This window comes from Mercenaria mercenaria, chromosome 17 (genome assembly GCF_021730395.1).
Source record: "Mercenaria mercenaria strain notata chromosome 17, MADL_Memer_1, whole genome shotgun sequence".
Classification (NCBI taxonomy): Eukaryota; Metazoa; Mollusca; class Bivalvia; order Venerida; family Veneridae; genus Mercenaria; species Mercenaria mercenaria.
Genome location: NC_069377.1, coordinates 31,560,882 through 31,582,087, shown reverse-complemented (window position 1 = coordinate 31,582,087; position 21,206 = coordinate 31,560,882). Strand labels below are relative to the sequence as shown.

Genomic DNA, 21,206 nt, shown 5'->3' with positions numbered 1-21,206 from the left:
TCGGATAGATTAATTAAAAATAATTCCATTCTTTATGATGTGATTACTTTGATCAAACCATTATTTTGGCAGATAGGTACTTTAAACATAAATCATACATAAGAAATAAGGACAAACTGACTATAAGTGTTAACAGAGAAGCTGACAATATTACAAACAAGGCATATTGTTATATATCAAGACAGTAGCGAATGAATAACCAATTGCCAAATGACTTAGAATAGACTTTATTTGTATAAGCTAAAGTCGCCATATGACCTAAAATTGTGTCGGTGCGACGTTAAACCCAACAAAATAAATTGTATAAGCTAACCTTTAAAATTTTATATAATTAATAGACTGACTAAAATATTGTTTGAGTGGCTAAACTTACAACACTTTACGCAGACCATCGAACCAGGATCTTACTTGGGTACATGTAATAACGTGTTTAAAAGTAGGAAAAGCCTCAATCTAAGAACACAGCCCATTATACGTTACACGTTTTTTATACCGGTAAAGAAACATGAATGAAATCTATATATTATCAAAGTATACAACGCAACCAAGCAAATTAATAGCAGATTCTGTATTAGGTGTTACCTGATCTATCGTATCAGCACTGATTTTCATTTTGCTGCAACGATTTAATAAAAGTTAAAATGGGCCTTTTCACAGAAAGAAAAGTGTAATTCATAATTTTGTAAAGTTATTACAGTTTATTAGCCTGACAATGTTCACACTGGCCATAGCTTTCGCAAAAGCGGTGGTTCCAACGACGCGGCGGTGGAGAATTCGTCGCAGAAGCGGTGGAGAAATATGGCCGGCTGACTACATTACGGTAAGTTTTCTAATGAGTTTTCCCATATTTATTCACGTTTGAATGGAAACAACCAGTGAGACAGGAGAACACATGTGTACTCTTCCAGCCACAAACACTTGTTCAGCGTAATTCTTTGTCGTTAATGTAAACACTTCTGTACAGTTTGACGAGAGACTGCCGTTTTTGTAGAATTTCCATTAAAAAGGGAAAAATAAAAGAAAAGGATATTGTAGAAGTAGAGATACATCGGCCAACTTGTACAAAGTATAACACATATAACACAGCTGCTCAATGGCATTTTGTTATGGTATTCCACGTATTAGTAATTGTATTATACATTAGATAAGTCGGTATGTTATATGATGTAAAAGTCGCATGTAGTCAGCATTTAAATAAGCAATCGATATTGTCAGTTGATATTTGTATATATTCAGGGAAATGACCTTAAAGAAACCTTTCATGTGTTCATATCAACAATCATAATTGAAGCGTTATTTAGTATGATAGAACATAGTGTTATTTCTTGGCAGGAGATTATGGTTAAAAAAATAAAGCTTACTTTTCGCGTATGAATTCAAAAGAATGGAAGTGCAAATCAATAGAATATTATTTCCAAACATTCAGTTTCTTTTGCTGTTTAACGTCAAAAAGATTTCATGTATCTACCCCAATCAAAATCTCGGGGAAAATGTTATTTAGTCATGTTAAAAGTCCATAACGAACATTAAAGAAACAAGATCCACCGCATTGCGTTGCAATTGTACCCACCGCCACTGCGTTGGAATCACTTTTTGGTTGATTACTTTATATGCCCGCAATAAAGATTCACCAATTACTCAGAAATAGTTTTTGCTTGTCAGTGTCCTACTTACGACTTGATGCAAACGTGCTCAGGGGTTGTTTTGTACAATATTTTACTTTTTAATTGAAATTCTACATAAACGGAAGTCCCTCGTCAAACTGTACAGACGTGTTTACATTTACGACAAAGAATTGCACTGAACAAGTGTTTGTGGCTGGAAGAGTACACATGTGGTCTCCTGTCTCACTGGTGGATTCCATTCAAATAAGAATGAATATGGGAAATCTCATTAGCAGTATTACCGTAATGTAGTCAGCCGGCCATATTTCTCCACCGCTTCTGCGACGAATTCTCCACCGCCGCGGCGTTGGAACCACCGCTTATGCGAAAGCTATAGCCAGTGTGATGTTGAGAAAGACAAAATAATATTTTCTCAATGTTTTGTAAGAATATTTGGAATACATGTTTTTGCAAGAAGAACTTCTAGTTTCTGAAAAACAATGATTACAAAAAAGCAATGACCTTCATCGATTAGAAACTAAAAATCAAACCTGTTTCTTCTGGAATTATCCATTTTACTACTGAGAATTATGAAGAAATGAAGAAACAGATCGAAGAGCATGTTCATATTTTGTTTTAAGTGGAAATTGCACAAAGGGTTTAAATAATAAACGCACAAGCTTTATTTAATGAAATAACAAGGGTTTAGTAGTAAAACACAATTATTTTATTAGTTAAATTACCATGTTACTATGTTCAAGCAGCAAATATACAAGAGTCCAGTAGCAAAGACAAAATATCGTACAGAATTAAATGGTGAAGTACCACGTGGTCATCCAGTTAACACAAATGCTTGTGTCCTCTTCGTCAAGAATAAAAAGATTAGATTTAAATAATCTGAGAAACTAAATTATACATTTGTCATCTCATAAAGTAATTTCTTCCCATAATTATTTTAGGATCTACGATTGTTACAATAATAATTTTTTTTAAAAATCAACATGGCGCTGATCGAAATGCAGCCGCCATATGCTTCGGATTCAAAATTAAAGCAGAAATTGTCACTAGAGATTTTTTCATATCAATTTAGTACTTTTAAAAATGTTCATAGATGACAAAAAAACAACATTTATTTAGTTGGTTTTGTTTTTCATAAATAAAATAATTATTAAACTTACAATTCAAGAAATGTAAATAATTTTGACGTCTACCTTGCAATGGAGCTGTCGAGAAAAAAAAACTTCCAGAAATCGATTTATTTATACAGTTGATGAATTGTCTGCCTTGAAAACCTCTATTACACAAAAAGAAGTCTAAGGAAGCCCTAATCCAGTGCTGTGTTGGATAAAATATTTATCCTTAACGAATATATAGAATAATGTATAAATCGGAAAAGTGGCAAAAGTACATGGTTAAAGTAATAAATGGACCATGAACCAATGAGTCAAGTAGCTAAGCAATCAGGTTTAAGTAGTAAAAGCACAATACTTTAGTATTAAAAGTACAGTATAAAATAGCAAATGCATACTGATGTCACTTATGTTCTTTACTCAGTTGCAAACATGGAAGACCTTCCAATTCATTTTCAAATTTCTTCCTCATCTGTATTTTCCTCATTATTATCTATAATTCTGATCTCATCATTACCTAGTGAAGATTTTCTAAACCGTATCACAGTATTATTTCTTAATTTTTCAAAAGTTGTCAAGAAAACAATGACTCCAACAACAAATGCTAAGGCGGCACCAACACCTGCAAAATATCAAGTGATATATTATGGCATTATAGCAATGGAATGGGCTCATTACATCTCAATACATATAAAATAACTGATGCGAAAACCATCTTGATCTCTTTTGGAATTCTATTGACTTTTCCGTATTCTAAGCTCCTTGCAGTTGATAATATTGAGGAGAAATTGCTATTTATTTTAATACGTTTACCGTCTATAATTTTCAAACTACATAATATCATGTAGTAGCTCCGGCCAGACCAAAATCGAAACTAACGTAAATATAACGTGTTTATCTTTTCAATTATCCAATTTAAGTACTGGTAGACACCAAATCAAAAATCATTACAGGTACTGATGACTCTTTTAAGTGCGACAACAAATAACGATAAACAGAGCAGTTTACTTGAAATTAAAATAAACTAGTATTTGGCTAATAAATAGACTAGATGAATTTATCAAAAGAATAATAATTACAAATAAATATATAATGAGAATGTTTTATAAACTTTCCTCTAACATATGAAGTTGAAGAAAAACCCGTATATAAGTCCAAAAAATGTTTATTTACTTGCCTACTATTGTAACATCCCATGGTGTAATAAATGTTGCTTGCAGATTGTCTTCTTCATGATTTTGTCCACTATTTGGCATAATGTTGACAGACTTTTTTATGTTCAGATTGACATAAATCTGTACACCAACTGCAGTCAATTCCGGTAGAGCTTACAATATAAATAACTATATTCAGTTCATTTGCCAGAACAGTATATGCAAAATTATTCAAATTGTCACAAAGACAACTCAACACAAAACAATCAATTTAGTTTAGTACAAGCTGTTACATTGTAAGTTCAAATATAAAAAATTCTGTTTTCTTGACAAAGATACATTCGTAGTTAGTTTTACCTGTAAACATCCACGAGATGGCAGAAGCGGTACCGGTGCAAAGTAGAATCTTTGGTTTCTTGGAAGTAAATAGATATAGATACAGCAGGATAATACCACAGGATGAAGTTGTAATTCCAGTAATAACCAAACTTCTAAGGATAAGCAGTATCTGTGAAAATTTCCTATTTAGTTCTGCAAATATATCGTTAACAATACTTTGAAATACTTTTGTTTTATTATATAAATTCTAATGAAATAGTGATGAAACATAATGTATGGATTCAAGGTATTTAATGTTCAATAGAAGTATATTACCTGTACCTAAACTGCAGTGAGACATATTTTCTGTATTTTCACTGTTTCTACGGTACTGTTTCAGTAATTCAGTCCGATGATTTTGGTTTCATTTGAAGAAATACAATGCGTATGGATAGTCAAGTAAACTATTTTAAGTCTTGTTCTCCCGAGAGACCGATTCACATTCGATTTATGACGCCAGAGAAATAAACAGCAACACCAAAATCGAAATTACTAGGAAATGCGATTTGTACGCAGCTCGAACAGCTTACGTTTTTGTTTACTAATACTATTAGTATCTTCATTGTAACTGCAAAGATAGTTTTTAATATAATGTTCAGAAATGTATTGATGATGTCGTTGTTGTTGTTGCTAGTTTAAAATGTGAACAGTTAACGCTCTATATGATATGTGAATATAATTAACAGAAAATTCTTGATTTTTTATCAAACAAAAGAATTTTTCCTTTGAAGGCATGAAAATAATCTTATTTCACAGCTGACCCATTCACGTAATATTTTATTTTCACACCATTAGATAATATAAAACGCACTTTCATAGCCTTTATTTATCAACATCAGCCAGACATTACCCTGTAGTAAATTCTGACATTTTGGTTAAAACAGTAATATAACTTCCATATGACTAAATTCGTTAAAATATCTGAAACGTTAGCTGAAACGTGAGTACATTGTGTTAACTATGTTTATTATGGACCTCATTATGAACAATACATGTATAATCAATCTAAAAGATCATTGGAAACGTCGATCGCAGCCAAGCAAAATAATAGCAGATTTGGATGGGATGAGTAGTTATAAGCCTCAAGCACAAGCGAAATTCCATTACCATTGGATACCAGATGAATAGAACAAACAACAGCACCGAGTTAAAAATTAGCTGCGTTTCGGATAGTAGTTTTTAAAGTTCGATGAACATAAAACTATAGTAACTTTTTTGACCGTACCTTCCAGGAAAACGAAATTAAGTTCTAGTACATTTCGTATTAATCTTTGAAATGCCTGATGTTCTGCAGTTTGCACTTACCATCAAATGTCTTTCTCTCTTCGGGTAAATAAAGATCAGGTGTTTTACAAACTGTTTGATTCCCCTCGCAAATCTCTAATGGTGAAAAGTGAAATAAACCGCCGTGCATTTTTCCTGTCACATTGATCCCATCTGTGTTCATAGTTAAAGAAAATCCAAACCAGTTATGTCCCGTTAATCCAATTATTTGCAGTATTAACGACGAAATGCTAAAGCATATTAGATATGTCCGTATCAAAAATGATGTCTCCATTTTTCAACTATTAACTTTTGATACTTTGTTTACAAAATCAATTTATAATCTTCTTCGCGAACAAACGCAGTTGCCGACTGTATTGTATCAGCTTTAGACGGTATTTTATAACTTTCTTATCTCGTTAAAAGATGTTTTTACATGAAAGTACAATATATTTAGCATTGATTTACCACGAACAGCTGGTACAACATTTGTATATCACAGAGGCTATGTTCGATTGCATGTCCAGTCTGGCGCACTGATTACCGAACAACAGTGGAAAATTCGATACATGCGTTTAAGGTATAGGAATTATAATTCTGTAGTAACTGAGTTTTACATTCTAAACCTTACTGAAAATAAACATAGTTTTCAATTAAACATTTACTGAATTTAAAATCATTTCTGAAAGGGATACATATACTAGCTTGTATTTATATATATATTTCCATATTTTGCACAAATCTTGTGATGGAATAAATAGTTTGTCTATGAGATGTTTAATAAAAGTTTAAACATTTATACGGCGATGTACAATTTTCGAAAACCTTGTATCTTATATTATCTGATTTAAAGGGACTAACACACATTTTAGACGTAAAATATTCTATCTCAAAACTACATAAAAAGTGAGTACTCTGAAAGTGACTACAGGTACAAATTTATTGACATAAGAGTTTTACAAGAGATTCTTATAAATAACCAAATATATTGTGCAAAATGTAGTAAACCGTTGCAACCCTTTTAAAATAATGCAGAAAATTAACATATTTTTTTTATTTTTTCCAAAATCTAACTTTCATTTCTAGGTACTTTATCATTTTAGTGTCATTATACACTCTATGCCAAAGGTGGTGGAAATAAACTTGTTAAAAAATATCACCCAAGGTTAATAGCTTAATGACAGACACTTTGGATTCAGAAAACTGTACCTAGCCAATAGACCAACGTTTTATCTTTTACTATACACATATTATGAAATTTGCTATCAATCATTCAATGCTTGTTCTACTTTTTTAATACCAGTTTCTATGTCCTTATGAGCATTACTGAAACATGCAAGCAAGTTTGACAGCTGTTTATCTTTTAATGTGTCTTATTAAATCAATATATTTGCAGACAATTCCTTTAATAAATTCCTCATGGTTTTTCTACGTAGATTTTATACTAAGTGCTCGAAATATTTATATCAGAATCTACAAAACCTTGTTAACTGTTTATAATTATTGCTGTTTTACCTATAAACTGAGTATTTTGATATGTTTTGCAAAAAGGCTCATTATCTTTTTTATTTTAACCAACACAAATTATTTCAATTTTCAATAATAATTTCATACTGTTAATACAAGTATATCTATGAGACAAGCCTTTAAAACATAGAACGAAATCAAGCATATTAATAGCAAACTCGGTTTGACTGAATCTGTTCATGAGAGAAATGAAATATGGAACATACGCCTCCTCCCGCCCCAATACCGAAATGAGCTGACCAGCCCCACTTCCACCAAACACAGAATTAAACAAAACCCTTTGATAACAGAAGAGTCAGACAATCAATCAAAATACTGACTCCGCACACGACGAGACTTTTTACGGAGAAGTTTACTTAATATGTAATACAGTGCAACCTCTGTAGAGCAACACCCTCTGGGAGATACACATATTGACTGTTATGTAGAGGTTGTTGTTCTGAAGAGGTGAATTTGATAGTATTTTTCAATTTAGGGAAATTCTGACGATGTTTTTATAGAGAGCTTTTTGCTTATTAAGAGAGGTTGTACTGATGCAGAACGTGTTCAACAAATATTACAGGAAGACAAAGATTTTTATGATGGTAAGCAATAATAGTAATAATCGTATGTTTCCACGGAATAGTATAACATTTTTTTCCTCTTTTTATCTAAGCAATGCTTATGATGGAATTGTGCCAGTCAAGTATAAAAGCATTAACTTTGGGTGGCCTCCTACATGTATTCCTTTGTTTAGCTTTCATTAGGGAAAGTTTTAAAAATAAAAAGAAAAACAGACTTTTTACTTTCATGAACATTTATTCTTGAAGGCAGCTATTTCTGTCACAAACACGACACCTTGTAATCCCATCACTTCCGATTACATACGTTTTGGCTCTGCAACGTTCTGGAATTGTTGAGGCATCGGGGCACTTTGGCTGCGGACAGACATCTTTCTTCTTTCCTGAAAAGCCAATATGCGTTTACAATGGACTTTTCATGCTTCTAATAGTTACGAACGGGATATATATGCAATAGTGTGATAGCAAATGCATTACATCCTATACATTTGCCGCGTTTGTAAGGTAAACGAAAAATAAATGTCATAAGGTTTTCATCATTTCTTCTACTTTCCATACTCTTGTACATGTAGAGCAATGTTTAGGGTAAACGCACGATCTTTTCGTTTAACAACATCCGCAGAATCCTGAGAGATTGCTTGGTGCACAAACGTGCGTTATCGCTATTCTTGCATAAAACACAACTAAAGTGCTGGATTAAAAAAAAAACAAGACTTTTCAGCTGATATTACCCGACCGAAATCGGCCGTTTCAGGCTGTTATGGGCGCATGTTTTGTTTATGCATTTCCGGGGCCTACAGTAGCAGTGCATATTTTATATATGTCGAGCGTTCATTTGCAAGTGTAGCATTTCTTTACATGTCATATTTCTTTTAATATTAAGATATATGTGTAATAAGTGTGACTCCCCTTTTCATTTACAATCGGTATACAAAGAAAACTTTAGCTTTACACGGCAAGAAAAGATTATATAAGTCTCGAACCTTTCGTCTTCGGCTGATTTGAAATCTATTTTTGTCTATGCTAGACACATATCCGCATTTCCGAAACGTTCATCAAAGCACGTGCTCGAAGAAAGCACTGTTTTTGTGCACGTGTTTTCTTGTTTGTGCAGGCCAGAAATCGGAATAAATGTTTTATGCAAGAATAACAATTATAATATAAACAAACAATAGTGTATAAAAACTATTACTTGTTAATGGGGATTTTCATTGAATAAAGCATAAGTGTAAAACTATGTAAATCTGTTATCATTTAAAACAAAAAAGGCTAAGGTCATATCAAAGATCAAAGTCACACTAATACCATCTAATGAAAATCGTGATACTTGTAAGTATATATACGAGCGTTCCGAAATACTTGCTTATTTGTCGTGTTTTGTGGTTTAATTGAGAGGTTATTGTTCCGCCGCTTTTTGATGTTCTTGCCTGGAGTACTTAAAGATACAAAAGAATGGCAAAGCTGCAGTTTGGGTCTTAAGAAAGCAAAGTCGCGTAAGATCGGCAGCTTTCTTCTTGTGTTTGTTCGCAGTGAAAGCACGAACAACAAAACAAATGCAAGCAAGACGATAACAGAACGTTTCATACAGAAATAAGTATTACGCGAGTTTATTGACGGTAATTGTTTCGAATACTTCCCACCAAAATGCAGACATAATCATAAACAATAGTTTTCTGTCTTCTCCACCTTACATATCTTAAATATCAAAGTCTGACCTTGACATTTGTATTCAAAATATATATAACTAGATGCTTTTTGATGACAGGAGCCTCAAATGTCCAAGGATAATGACTTCAAGTCACTTTCCCTACTATACTACATTTTTAAAAGCAAGCTTGAAGCACGGAATTTTTTCCAGTGTTTCCAGGTAATTTATCAAAGGCCAAGTAATATTTGAATTGTGATGCCTGCTTTCTTTCTGACGGCCAATAGTTTTAACTAGATACTTAATTCATGTAGTGAACAAACGTAGTTCCTGTGTGCGATTTCGGTCTTTCCCGGCAAACACGAAAATCAATGTTTATTCGACCGTAAAAGAATACCGGAAGTAAAATACGGAGAATACCTAATCGCCCGGAAATTGGCGAGCGTCATTACGGGTCCACGGCCTTAATATCCGTGTCCTCCTTTGCCGTTCTACAAATGTAAGCTGGAAAGACCTAAAATGCGAAGTAGGCCCTTACAATGTACAACACAGCTGGAAGACAAATAAATCTATACAGAACAGGGAAATGGAAGGTTACCACAAACACTGCTGTCACACAACATGCACTTAGTAATTCCATCAGTGCCAATTATGAAGTTTGGTCGGCGGCATTCTTCTTTTATCGTCCAATCCATCGGGCAATCTATTGCTGGACAAACTAGTTCTTGTGGACCTGAAAGTACCGCAGACTTTTAACGCCTTACTACTGAAATAGCTGATACTAATCAGCTCTGTTTATGTTCTAAAGTTACTATTAATTCTAATAAAACCCAAGGGGATATGGTGTAATGTGAGATACATGTAATTTGTTGACAAAATGAAGAAGTACATATCAAATCAAATCATTTTTATATAAAAATACATGTATATGAACTATTTATTGAAAAACTCAAGACTTGAAAAATGTTATGTTTATCATTATCTGGCCAGACAGTGCGTAATAAATTTAAAAAAAGGAGACAACTTTTACATTTAATTGCACGTGTGTTATGATATATCTCGTAGATAAGAAGATAACACTAGTTCTGGCAGACCTACCACATAGGTTGCTGTCACAGACACGACATTTTGTCTTAAAGTCTGAGCCAATTATGAATTCTGCTTTCCTGCAGTGTTTCGGTATATATACCGCTGGACACGCTTCTTGCGGACATACATCTTTTCCTGCAATAGTAAAATTAAGTTAAATGGAATACGCGAATTTGAGCAGAGAAATTAAGTTAAGTTCAAACCCTGTCGCACATTAGAATCATGATCTATATTATTACGTACCTTTTCCATAAATAAGGTTGAAGCCGAATATCAAAACAAGCGCGATCCATGGAAATTTGGCCATCCTTACACTTTTGATGACGGTTTAACTCGCTGCTTACACTATTTTACTAATACAATATGTACATTCATACATTACATTTAGTAAGATATATAAAGCCGCGGGTCAAAATATATGAATGATAGAAAATGTTTTAACTCTGGCTAAAACACGTATCATAATATCGGAAATATTTATTAAATACAATGCCAGCAGGGTATGGCATTGTAGAATATACTGTTGGTTATTAATTTAAAAACATACATTTCATTGTTGTTTTCTTTTTTCATTTCATGGTTTACTGAAAGAAGTTAACATTGTTAATTAAACTGAGCGTTCGCCTTGCATTTTAGTAGGAAAATGCGTTGAATCTATAAGTTTAAAGCCTTGTTTTTACAAAATAGGTTTTAAATGACTGCTGTCGATTTAAAAACATACATTTCATTGTTGTTTTCTTTTTTCATTTCATGGTTTACTGAAAGAAGTTAACATTGTTAATTAAACTGAGCGTTCGCCTTGCATTTTAGTATTTTAGTAGGAAAATGCGTTGAATCTATAAGTTTAAAGCCTTGTTTTTACAAAAAAAGTTTTTGTACGCTTAATTAATCAAAACATACAAAACACACTGATAACCTGGTAATATCAAGATTTAGCTGTTTGTATGCTATTCTTCCTTTTCAAAGCACAAGATTTCACGTCATACCAAATGAAATTCAAGATTACCTAAATGCCAGGCATTTTTTTTACTAAGATTTAATCTTGGTTTTAGGTTCCATATGCTGACGTAATTCATCTTACATGCACGACAACCTTATTAAGCTAAATACAAACAACGTAGTTTTGTATGAATCACATAATATTATATTCAATTCATGAAAACTTTTGTCAGGTTTTCAAAAACCATAATTATGCTCAATTTTGTGATTATTAATCCTAGTTTCGGTCCTACATGTTCACGAAAATGGGACATTTACAAGTAATATTTAGAAAACTGAAACCAAATCCAATTATTTAGGAATTATTGGTAATATGTAAAGTTGTTTTATGACATATTACTTACAGTTTCAGTAAAGACCTAAGGCTTGATTATCTTAGCACCGGTGTGAAGTTAGGAGCAGTAACAGAAGTATTACTGCTGTTACTGCTATAACGTTATAGCATTAATAGCAGTAATACTGCTGTTACTGTTGTTACATGTACTGCTTTACTGCTAACTTCCCGCCAGTAATTTTAGCACCAGTTACATAACAATTTCAGAAATACCAAAAGCATAGATATTTTTGCCGTTTATTTTGTATTTAAACACCAAGAAATCGACCTTTTCCGTCTAGAGATTGCTAAAGCATTTAAAAAAAAAATAACTGCAAACTCTTCTGGTATGACTAACCGTAAAATATTTTGCGACCAAGAGCTGTTTAGAGGATGAAAATTCTAAACTCTACAAATGCGGTGGGGATTTTTTATTTATTTATTAAAGAGTCATCCATTTACAAAACATAGAATATAACATGTAAATAGTCATTATTAGCGGCACACATGATATCACCTACTTATGTAGGTACATATGTAGGACAGCAGTAAATAAATTTGATACAGGTATTTCAGTAAATAAACAACTTAAACCTGTCACACATAGCTATCCCATTTAAAAATCTAATTTACTAAACTTACATTCGTAAATGGCATTTAAATCACAAGAAAACACCAAGAATGATATCTATAAGAGAGAGTTTTGTCTAATATGTCAGCTATTGAATACCGTTAAAACTTATAGCTAAAATAGTGGTAGGAACACACACATATAGTTAGGCTTGTTTACATTTCTATAAATGCAAAATAACTACTTAAAATTGCTACTGTAATGTCAAGTATAGCCCCGTAATCAAGTAAAACACCAACCGCCGTTTATAAAACATTTGAATGCCACTTTTACTTAGAAAATGAGGATTTTTTCCCTGTGCCATTATTGGAATAGCACAGAAGTGCTGCTTGATTACCCATTTAGTACTTCTTTAGTTATATACTTCCGAAGAATTGAGGGCTTACATTTTAACTATTGACCGCCAAGCTGTTTAATAAGTGTTTTGAGAATACACTTAAATCTTAATAAACAATTTCATTGTTACCTCAATCATACCCTTCGTTCTATAGCTCCATTATTTGAGGAGCAGTAATATTATGTATATGAAAGTACCAAACACCTTCTAAAAAAATTAATACTGGCCTATTTCACTGATGACTTCAACAATACGACATGTATATTTTAAGAACTTTTGCCTGAATTTCTAAAGGTATAACCATTTATCCAAACTTGAAATTAACAACAAAATATGCTGCGCCAGGTAAATGGTCTATTCATAAACCGTGTATATCTTATAAAACCTAGAACTATAAAAAGGAAAAGCACAGGGCACACCAAACACGGCCAGTTTTCAACCTGCTATTATATATTTCGAACCAAACCTTTCATAGAAATTCCTATAAGAATACAACACCAGGGTGATAACGATATTTGAAATACCTGTACATGCGTACGCAAGAAATTAATGTAATACAAAAGATTTAATTATGTCAACGATTTTCTGTCAATGTAACAAATTACGAGGCTCCGCCGACTCGCAGCACTACCATAATTACTACAGTTACAATAACTGTGATGATTTCAAATAGAAAAAAGTTGAATTTGTCGAAAACTAAGACAAAGTCTCCGAAGCTGTAATCTGTTGCTTCTGACTGCTCCTTTTCTCCATGTTCTTCTTTAACCCATGCTTTAGTTTTCATGATCTCCTTTTCTAGATGGTCTTTCTCCTTCAGCTTGAGTTCACTTATTTCCGGCGATATGTTATTTTGAGTAACTTCGGTTGTGTTATTGTTCTTAAGTATGTTACTGAAAACAGAATAAAAACAATTTTTATCTTCAAGTTCGTAATAACAATTTAACATTTCAATTTCAAGCAAAATGTTTTTGGAAAGGAATTCTACGCATCGTTGACAAATGACATATACTATACAGAATTACGTACTTCTGGAATAGATTCTATACACAAATTTGCATTAACGTTAATAATACAAGGACGTTTGGAAGTGACACTAACATAGATCTTGTTATTATGGCCAGCAGCCTTGTCATGTTCTGTAGTTTCGGACCCATTGTGTACTCTTTCATGTGAAAGTCCTGAATCCTGCATGTCACCACTGTCAACAAGGTCTCCACGGAACAGATGATGTATGTCAGCAACAGGTATACACCTTAAACACAAAATGAAAATAAACTGTAGTTCAGTCCTTTAAAACAAGATTTATCGCCAACTTGGTTTTTGTACGCTGAGTTTTTCTGGTGCTAATCCATTCCTTTTTGATTATAACATGTGTAACTACCTGCATATCGTTTTCAGATACAACAAAGAAATCAAAGAATTATGAGAATTATAAAGATTGAATATTTTAAACAGATACAGTTTGACATTAAAAGACAAAAAACTTACTTAGAACACATATATGAGTTGAAGTTGGGGGAATACTTTCAGATACCAGTGTCATGACGACGGACAGAGACAGTAGGATCGTCAAAGCATATCCAATTTTTTCTCCGCTTTCTACCGGCAACATGAATACAAACGGAGCCATAATTGCCAGTACAATCACAGGCAACAACATATTCATGAGATAGTACGAGTATTTTCTGGTAAGGTAGGTTGTAAACTTTACAGCAGGAAGTGGATGACCATGCAATGTCCTAAAAATAAAGTCATTCTTACATTAGCATGCGGAATTTATACCGTCAACATTCTACACCGTAACCTTTCAACACCTTTAACTTTTTCACATCTTCAACATATATCACATCGTGAATATCGTCAATTTGTCACTCTGTAAATTTATTAAAATATTCCTCACGTGACTTTCTACACCATAAATTGTCAATATCTTAAGCTTTCCACATCTTAAACGCGCTCATTTTTTCACTCCATATTTTCATGTTTTCATGCCCGTTACTTTCCTCATTTCCTTTTTTTTAAATATTTTCGACGTAACTTTTATCAACATAAACATAGTACATCGTAAACTTTGCACACTTCAAACTTTCCGTATCGTAGCGCAAACTTATTACGTTATTAACTGTCCACACTGTTACTTTCCAATCGTAAACTTCCTCCATTTATTCACACCATAAACGTTTAAAAATATTCTTGACAAAAACTGTTCACGTCGTAAACTTTCCACAACGTAAATTTTCTAAATGTTTCACACCGTAAACTTTTCAAACATTTTCAACCTAAACTTGCCATACTGTTAACGTTCTACACTCTAAACTTTTTAAACCGTAAACTTACTGAATATTCCCAACCTAGGCACAAATTAACACTCGTAGTACTTAAACATAACTTGTTTCGCGTGAAAGAACAAAAATTTGTGTAAAAATGCTTATATCAAGGTACAGACATAGGAGGGGCTAGAAGACAGGCATAAGTGATGAATCAAATTTACCTTGTTACATTTTCAACTGTAGATTTTGTGAGGTCCCATTCACCATTTTCTTCGTAAAGGTCCATATTTATCGATGAAGCTGACCCAACTACATTTAAATGACTTTCAATGAACAACCATGAAGAGACCTGAAACAGTGACTTAATACCCTAAATTTATCTTTGACAATTCTTCGAAATCTTAGAATACAATCAGGCAAAATTACTGTAGACTCGACATGATTGTGTCTGTTGATGCGAGGTAACGCAATGTTAAACATTCTCAAGGGATCTCTGTGACCGAGTGGATAAGGTCGCTAACTTCAAATCACTTACTCGAGGCGTTGAATTTTCCATGTGAGGAAGCTATCCAGCTTCCTTGCGGAAGGTTGTTAACCTAGGGTCTTCCTGCATCATCAAAGCTGAAAAGTCGCCATATCTATGGCCTATAATTGTGTCGGTGCAGCGTTAAACCCATCAAAACAATCAAACAAACAAGTAAACATTCTTATCTGCACAAGCTTCAATAGACATAAAACAGTTCTGTAAACTAAAATTATAATACTCATTTTATGGTATATTTTATTATAAGTTTGTTCTCATGTTAAGTTCAACGTCACACCATCACAATCATGTGGCCTATGGCGATTTTCCAACAACTGATGCTGGATGCAGATCCAGGGTGCCTCTCCAAGTATTAGCTGTATTGCTTCACCACATAAAATAGTTATACGCCTCAAGCGATGTTTTGTATCCACAATGATTAGAGGCAAGTGATTCTATGTCAGCTGTCTTATGCGTTTGGCCTGGGTGATCTATTTCAAGTTTGTGAAAGTATCTGCCAAATACACATAAGTTATTAAGTTTTACACTATCAACTTACCACGAAGGAACAGGTCTGTGAATCGAATGGATAATACTTAATGTTGATCGTGCACTGTGCCATGAAATTGGCAGGCGCTAACCACATAACAAACCCGGTTTGGTGTAAATATACATTTACACTAGACAAATCGGTGTCGTCGTTTATCATCTGGATTTTGTCTGCACTGAAAAATATTTATAGCAAAAATCTGAATTTATATATACGCTATAATATCGAATATCTTTTATAATATAAGGTAACAAGTAAGTCCTTTTATGAGTTTACTTTATAAATTTTAAAAGACAACCTTCATGTTCAGTTAGCTGTTGCTATATAAACATTGCTGGCTCCTGTCATCGAGATGGAATTGCGATATAAATTTACTATGAAAAACAGCTAAAATTCAAAAAGCAGGAAGTACATGTATTACTTCATTTTTTTTTCTTTCTTTACAAATATGAAACTGGTGACGAGCAGAATGAAACATAATAGGTGATTATAAAAAGCGACCAATAGAAATGGACCTTTCAAAGCAGATATTTGAAGCTGCTATCATTAATAAACAAACAGGCGCGTAAAGAAACCAACGAAGAAAAAGTGTTCAGTCAGGAGGACATAAACAATGTGTTTTTTGTTGTTGTTGTTGTTGTTGTTGTTGTTTTTAACATAAAATATTTGGAAATATTAAGTTTAAAATATTGCGTATCATTTTGCTGATAATGGAAATAAATAAAGATTTTTATACGCAGGCTTTATTTTGCTTTATTTACATGTTGATATCAAAATCAAACTTATATTTACGGAAGTCCTAATGCCCATATCTGTTCACAAGTACTAAAGTGATTTTGAATAATTACTGACAAACATGTATTACAGAAAACAGTGTTACTCTTTTGAAATTAGCATCCTAAGTGAAACATTAGATCGTTTCTAACTGTGATGACTTAGGTTTCGCAATTTTCATGACTTAATGTATTAAGTAAATTGGTAGCCGGTGGTCAGATTCTCATTAAGCCGTTAAATTTTCTCACATGTTTTCGCGAATTCTAATCTTGTCAAATAGCGACTGTCCTAGCAAGATTTAATTCAGTAAAAGAGCTCATCCTTCTCTTTCACTTCACTTTCTAAAATAGCATAATTAAATAATGGATGTATTCCTTGAAAAACTATCCTTCAATATTATACTTACGCGTTATTCAGCACTAACGGCGGGGACCATATATCAGAAAGCTGTATGTATGTTATATCCATGTTCCCATAGTCAGATGGAGTCCATGTAAGACGGCTGTCTGTCCACATCTTAAATTATAAATATACATATATATTATTAATTAGAACGACTCGGTATTTTTAGGAAGTTTCTAGGGGTACGGATCCTTACCTCTAGAATCTGATTCTAGTGGTACGGATCCGTACCCCTAGACAATCCTGTTAGGGGTTGTCTACGGGTAAGGACCTCCTTTTACCACGTGCTTTGTGTAAATTACATTTTATATTTTGTTACAAATGAACAATCAAATAAGATTTAACCAATATTCATCTAAAACGTGAATCTAAATTGTGCATAGATTCTAGCACTCACCCGATTGTTAACATTTTCATTCAAACCTTAATAACCGAGGACATCAAATGAATACCGAGGAATCAAACTGGAACAATATAGACTTGACAAAGTGATCTTGAATTATGTTTTGACATACCATTTATAATAATGATTAGTTAGTATTTATGTTTTCCGCACATTTTGTGACTATTACGAATATTTCACATGTTTACATGTCGGTTAATTGATTATAAAACAAACAGATACCCTGGTGAATCTTTTATCAACAGTTTATTTTACAATAAATTAATCAGCACGGAACAATCTTCCATTTGGAGTTCCTCGGTTATTTACGTATCGGAAGAAAAAGTAAATATTAGGGAGAACGGTGGATCTGTAAACCATTTTGATTAAAGTTGCAGTTTTATATTGATTTTCTTAATTTGATATTTGATTTTCTACCAAATTAAAGATGTGAACAACCCGCAATATCTGGAAAAAGGAGATCCGTACCCCAAGACAACCCCTAACGTGGTTATCTAGAGCTACGGATCCGTGCCTCTGGAATCAGATTCTAGAGGTAAGGATCCGTACCCTTAGACACTTCTTTTTTTAATTATAAAGTCCTTTGGGATAATGTATTTTGATGTTAAAATTAAATGAGCCGTGCCATGGGAAAACCAACATAGTGGCTTTGCGACCAGCATGGATCCAGACCAGCCTGCGCATCCGCGCAGTCTGGTCAGGATCCATGCTGTTCGCTTTCAAAGCCTATTGCAATTAGAGAAACCGTTAGCGAACAGCCAAGCCACTATGTTGGTTTTCCCACGGCACGGCTCAAATTCTGCTTAGCTCTTATCATGCTGGATACGACTGATTCTGTCTTTGCGGCTAGTGTAGAGTAGATCTTAATCAGCCTGTACATCCGTGCAATCTGATCAAACTCTGCACTGTTCGCCATTCAGTCAGTACCTTTCTTTGGTAAGCACCCCTTTGTACATTTAATGGCGTTGTCCAAATTGAATGTTGGACAAGTACATTATAAAGATTTAGCAGGGTAAGGGTTAAAAGACAATAATTCTATGATCTCTTTCTTGGTCTCTCATAAGCGTTCTGTCGACTACTGTAATGTGTTAAAACTGATTAACTGTTTTACTTTGTATAATTATTATATATTTTCGTGTCACTATCGCTTATACATTGATACAACATACGTTACTGTAGGGTCTCGCTCAAAATAAAACTAATGGCCATCGTGGACGAAACGAACAAAAAAGAAACACAGTTGGGCACGGCCTTGAAACGGCCAGTGGCATAAACACTACTGCACAATTTAAATCAGCGTTATTGTTACACCATACCTAACTCTCAATCCCCACCATGTTTCGAAATACTCATCTAATTCATGTTATTCATCAATACATAAATATATCACTTTGACGGAATCGTAAGTGTAAATTATTTGAAATGCAGATATCTTTACAGATTACTAAGACATGTCTAATATACAACATCATATCATTGAAAGTTCGACTTATCTCTTCTATCATACTCACGACCATGAGGAATCCGACAATATGTAACTGTTGATTCACAATATTCTAAAAAGATACAGAAGAAAGCAAAACTGTAATATACAAATCAATTTGCTGATCTTATAGAATGCGACGTGCAAATTTTAAAACAAAACGAGAGCATAGACGAAAAATAGTACACGGATATTTTTCAGCTACATTTTAAAAACTCGCTTTCCTTCAAGTTCATTCCTTGAACTCAGGCAAATCTACGGTGCCCCTAAAGTACGGTGCCCCTAAAGTGACATGTTACACACTTTTTTTCCGATTAGGTAATGAGAGACTTTTTTTTATTTCGTTTAAACGAAATAGTAACGAAATAACTATTTCGTTTAAACGAAATCATTTCGTTAATTAAAAACGAAATAACTATTTCGTTAAAACGAAATGATTTCGTTTAAACGAAATAAGTTACATTTCGTTTAAACGAAATAGTTATTTCGTTAAAACGAAATTATTTCGTTTTTACGAAATGTTATTTCCTTAAACCGAAATGATTTCGTTTAAACGAAAAAGTTATTTCGTTAAAACGAAATGATTTCGTTTTTACGAAATGATTTCGTTTGAACGCTCGTTTAAACTTATTTCGTTAAAACGAAATGATTTCGTTTAATCGAAATAGTTATTTCGTTTAAACGAAATGATTTCGTTTAAACGAAATAAAAAAAAAGTCTCACATTACCTAAGTGGAAAAAAGTGTGTAACATGTCACTTTAGGGGCACCGTACAAATCCAATAGTAAGAGATGTGCAAATTAAAACAAGCCGAGGACAGACAAAAATAGTACACGGACATTTTTTCAGCTATATTTTTAGGCATGGAACAGTAGAAGTTACAAATCCTCAGTGTAGCCTTTTATATTAAATTGTCTCCTGGAACACAAGTGTGCTAATTGGGTGATAATTGACTCAATTTATATATAGTGACATGTTACATTTCTATATATAAGTTTCTACCAACTCCACATTTTTTGGCGATATCATTCTTAATTGTAATTGTTCATTTACGCGTTATGCTTCAGACGTCTAGACGAATACTAGTATGTTGTGGAAAGACATTATTTTATTAACTTCACAACAATGTGCTCATTTCTAAAATGTCTCAAAAATACACATAGAAGATGTGCTTCTATACATCGAGCAAATACCATTTATAATTATATGCCGATATTGACGTTTCACTTATATGTGGTTAAATATCAAACCAAATTCAGACTTGTACCAAAGATATTACGGTAGAAGATTTGTAAAATGTTCATACCTTATACCGAAATTCGCTCGTTTACCTATTTTGATGTGTATTTTTGTGACTAATCAAAACTGGATTTAGGGCGTTAGGTCAATGAAATGCTACAATAATATCATTTGAATTTGTTGAAATTTTCATATGTGTTTATAAACACACTTGTCTGAATAAATATTTGAAAATTTAGTCTTATTGCTATTTGTGCAAATGTTACAACAGCAAAATTAAATGTACCAATTCTGTGATGTGCATCATTCCAAACGAGACATCAACTGATGTAGATTCCAATGGCCGAACTTTGGAGGAATAGTTGCTGGCAAGAGCACTCTGCAGGTTCATGGCATCGTACGCCGTGTACGCGGAGTTCACACATGACGTCATGTAGAAAATACCTGTAGTTGAAAGACTTTTTGTAAAATTTATGCTGTTAATGCTTTACTGAAATATATACAGATAACACATTAGTGGGGTTATTGCACAGGAATAATACTTCTGGCATTTTCTTAGTCATCAATATGCATGATAAGATTAATGTATTGTTGGCTTACATTATATCTTCACATGTTTTACTATAATAGCTAATCTATTTACTCATTTAACGTTTATTGTTACCAACAAGAGCATATTGCCATAAGAATTTCCACATTCACATATATAGAACACATAAAATCACTTTCATTTGTCAGGCAAAAAGTCTTCATTACGTTTTGTTTGCTTCGTTTTAATGCAATGAATAGGTTTTATTCCTTACATCATCAATCGTAACGAAGTACAACTATATGTACAATATTTGTGAAAAAAAAAATATTTTTAGCGAAGAACCCAACCAAGTAACATGATAGCTGGCACGATTTGCCTGAGTCTGTTCTTGAGAAGGTTT

The 21,206-nt window shown here is 33.2% G+C and overlaps 2 protein-coding genes across 3 annotated transcripts in view; both read right to left on the bottom strand.

The window, feature by feature from the left end:
• Positions 1 to 2,624: 2,624 nt before the first annotated feature.
• Positions 2,625 to 5,989, bottom strand: LOC123537465 (uncharacterized). Its single transcript, XM_045321187.2, has 4 exons — positions 5,572 to 5,989; positions 4,246 to 4,419; positions 3,912 to 4,061; positions 2,625 to 3,356 (listed from the first exon to the last, which is right to left on the bottom strand). Exons 1-4 carry the CDS (start codon positions 5,822 to 5,824, stop codon positions 3,190 to 3,192), a joined length of 744 nt encoding a protein of 247 aa, XP_045177122.2. The 5' UTR covers positions 5,825 to 5,989; the 3' UTR covers positions 2,625 to 3,189.
• Positions 5,990 to 12,231: 6,242 nt separating this feature from the next.
• LOC123536555 (neuronal acetylcholine receptor subunit alpha-9-like) overlaps positions 12,232 to 21,206 on the bottom strand; it is a 45,456-nt gene continuing 36,481 nt past the window's right edge. For both annotated transcript variants that reach the window (XM_053527581.1, XM_045319835.2), the window contains 8 exons: positions 20,561 to 20,718; positions 19,064 to 19,108; positions 17,154 to 17,263; positions 15,983 to 16,148; positions 15,122 to 15,249; positions 14,119 to 14,369; positions 13,729 to 13,882; positions 12,232 to 13,520 (listed from right to left, as the gene is read on the bottom strand). In XM_053527581.1, coding sequence (XP_053383556.1) covers positions 13,232 to 13,520; positions 13,729 to 13,882; positions 14,119 to 14,369; positions 15,122 to 15,249; positions 15,983 to 16,148; positions 17,154 to 17,263; positions 19,064 to 19,108; positions 20,561 to 20,718 — 1,301 coding nt within the window. In that variant the 3' untranslated portion in view covers positions 12,232 to 13,231. The remainder of the gene's footprint in view (positions 13,521 to 13,728; positions 13,883 to 14,118; positions 14,370 to 15,121; positions 15,250 to 15,982; positions 16,149 to 17,153; positions 17,264 to 19,063; positions 19,109 to 20,560; positions 20,719 to 21,206) is intronic.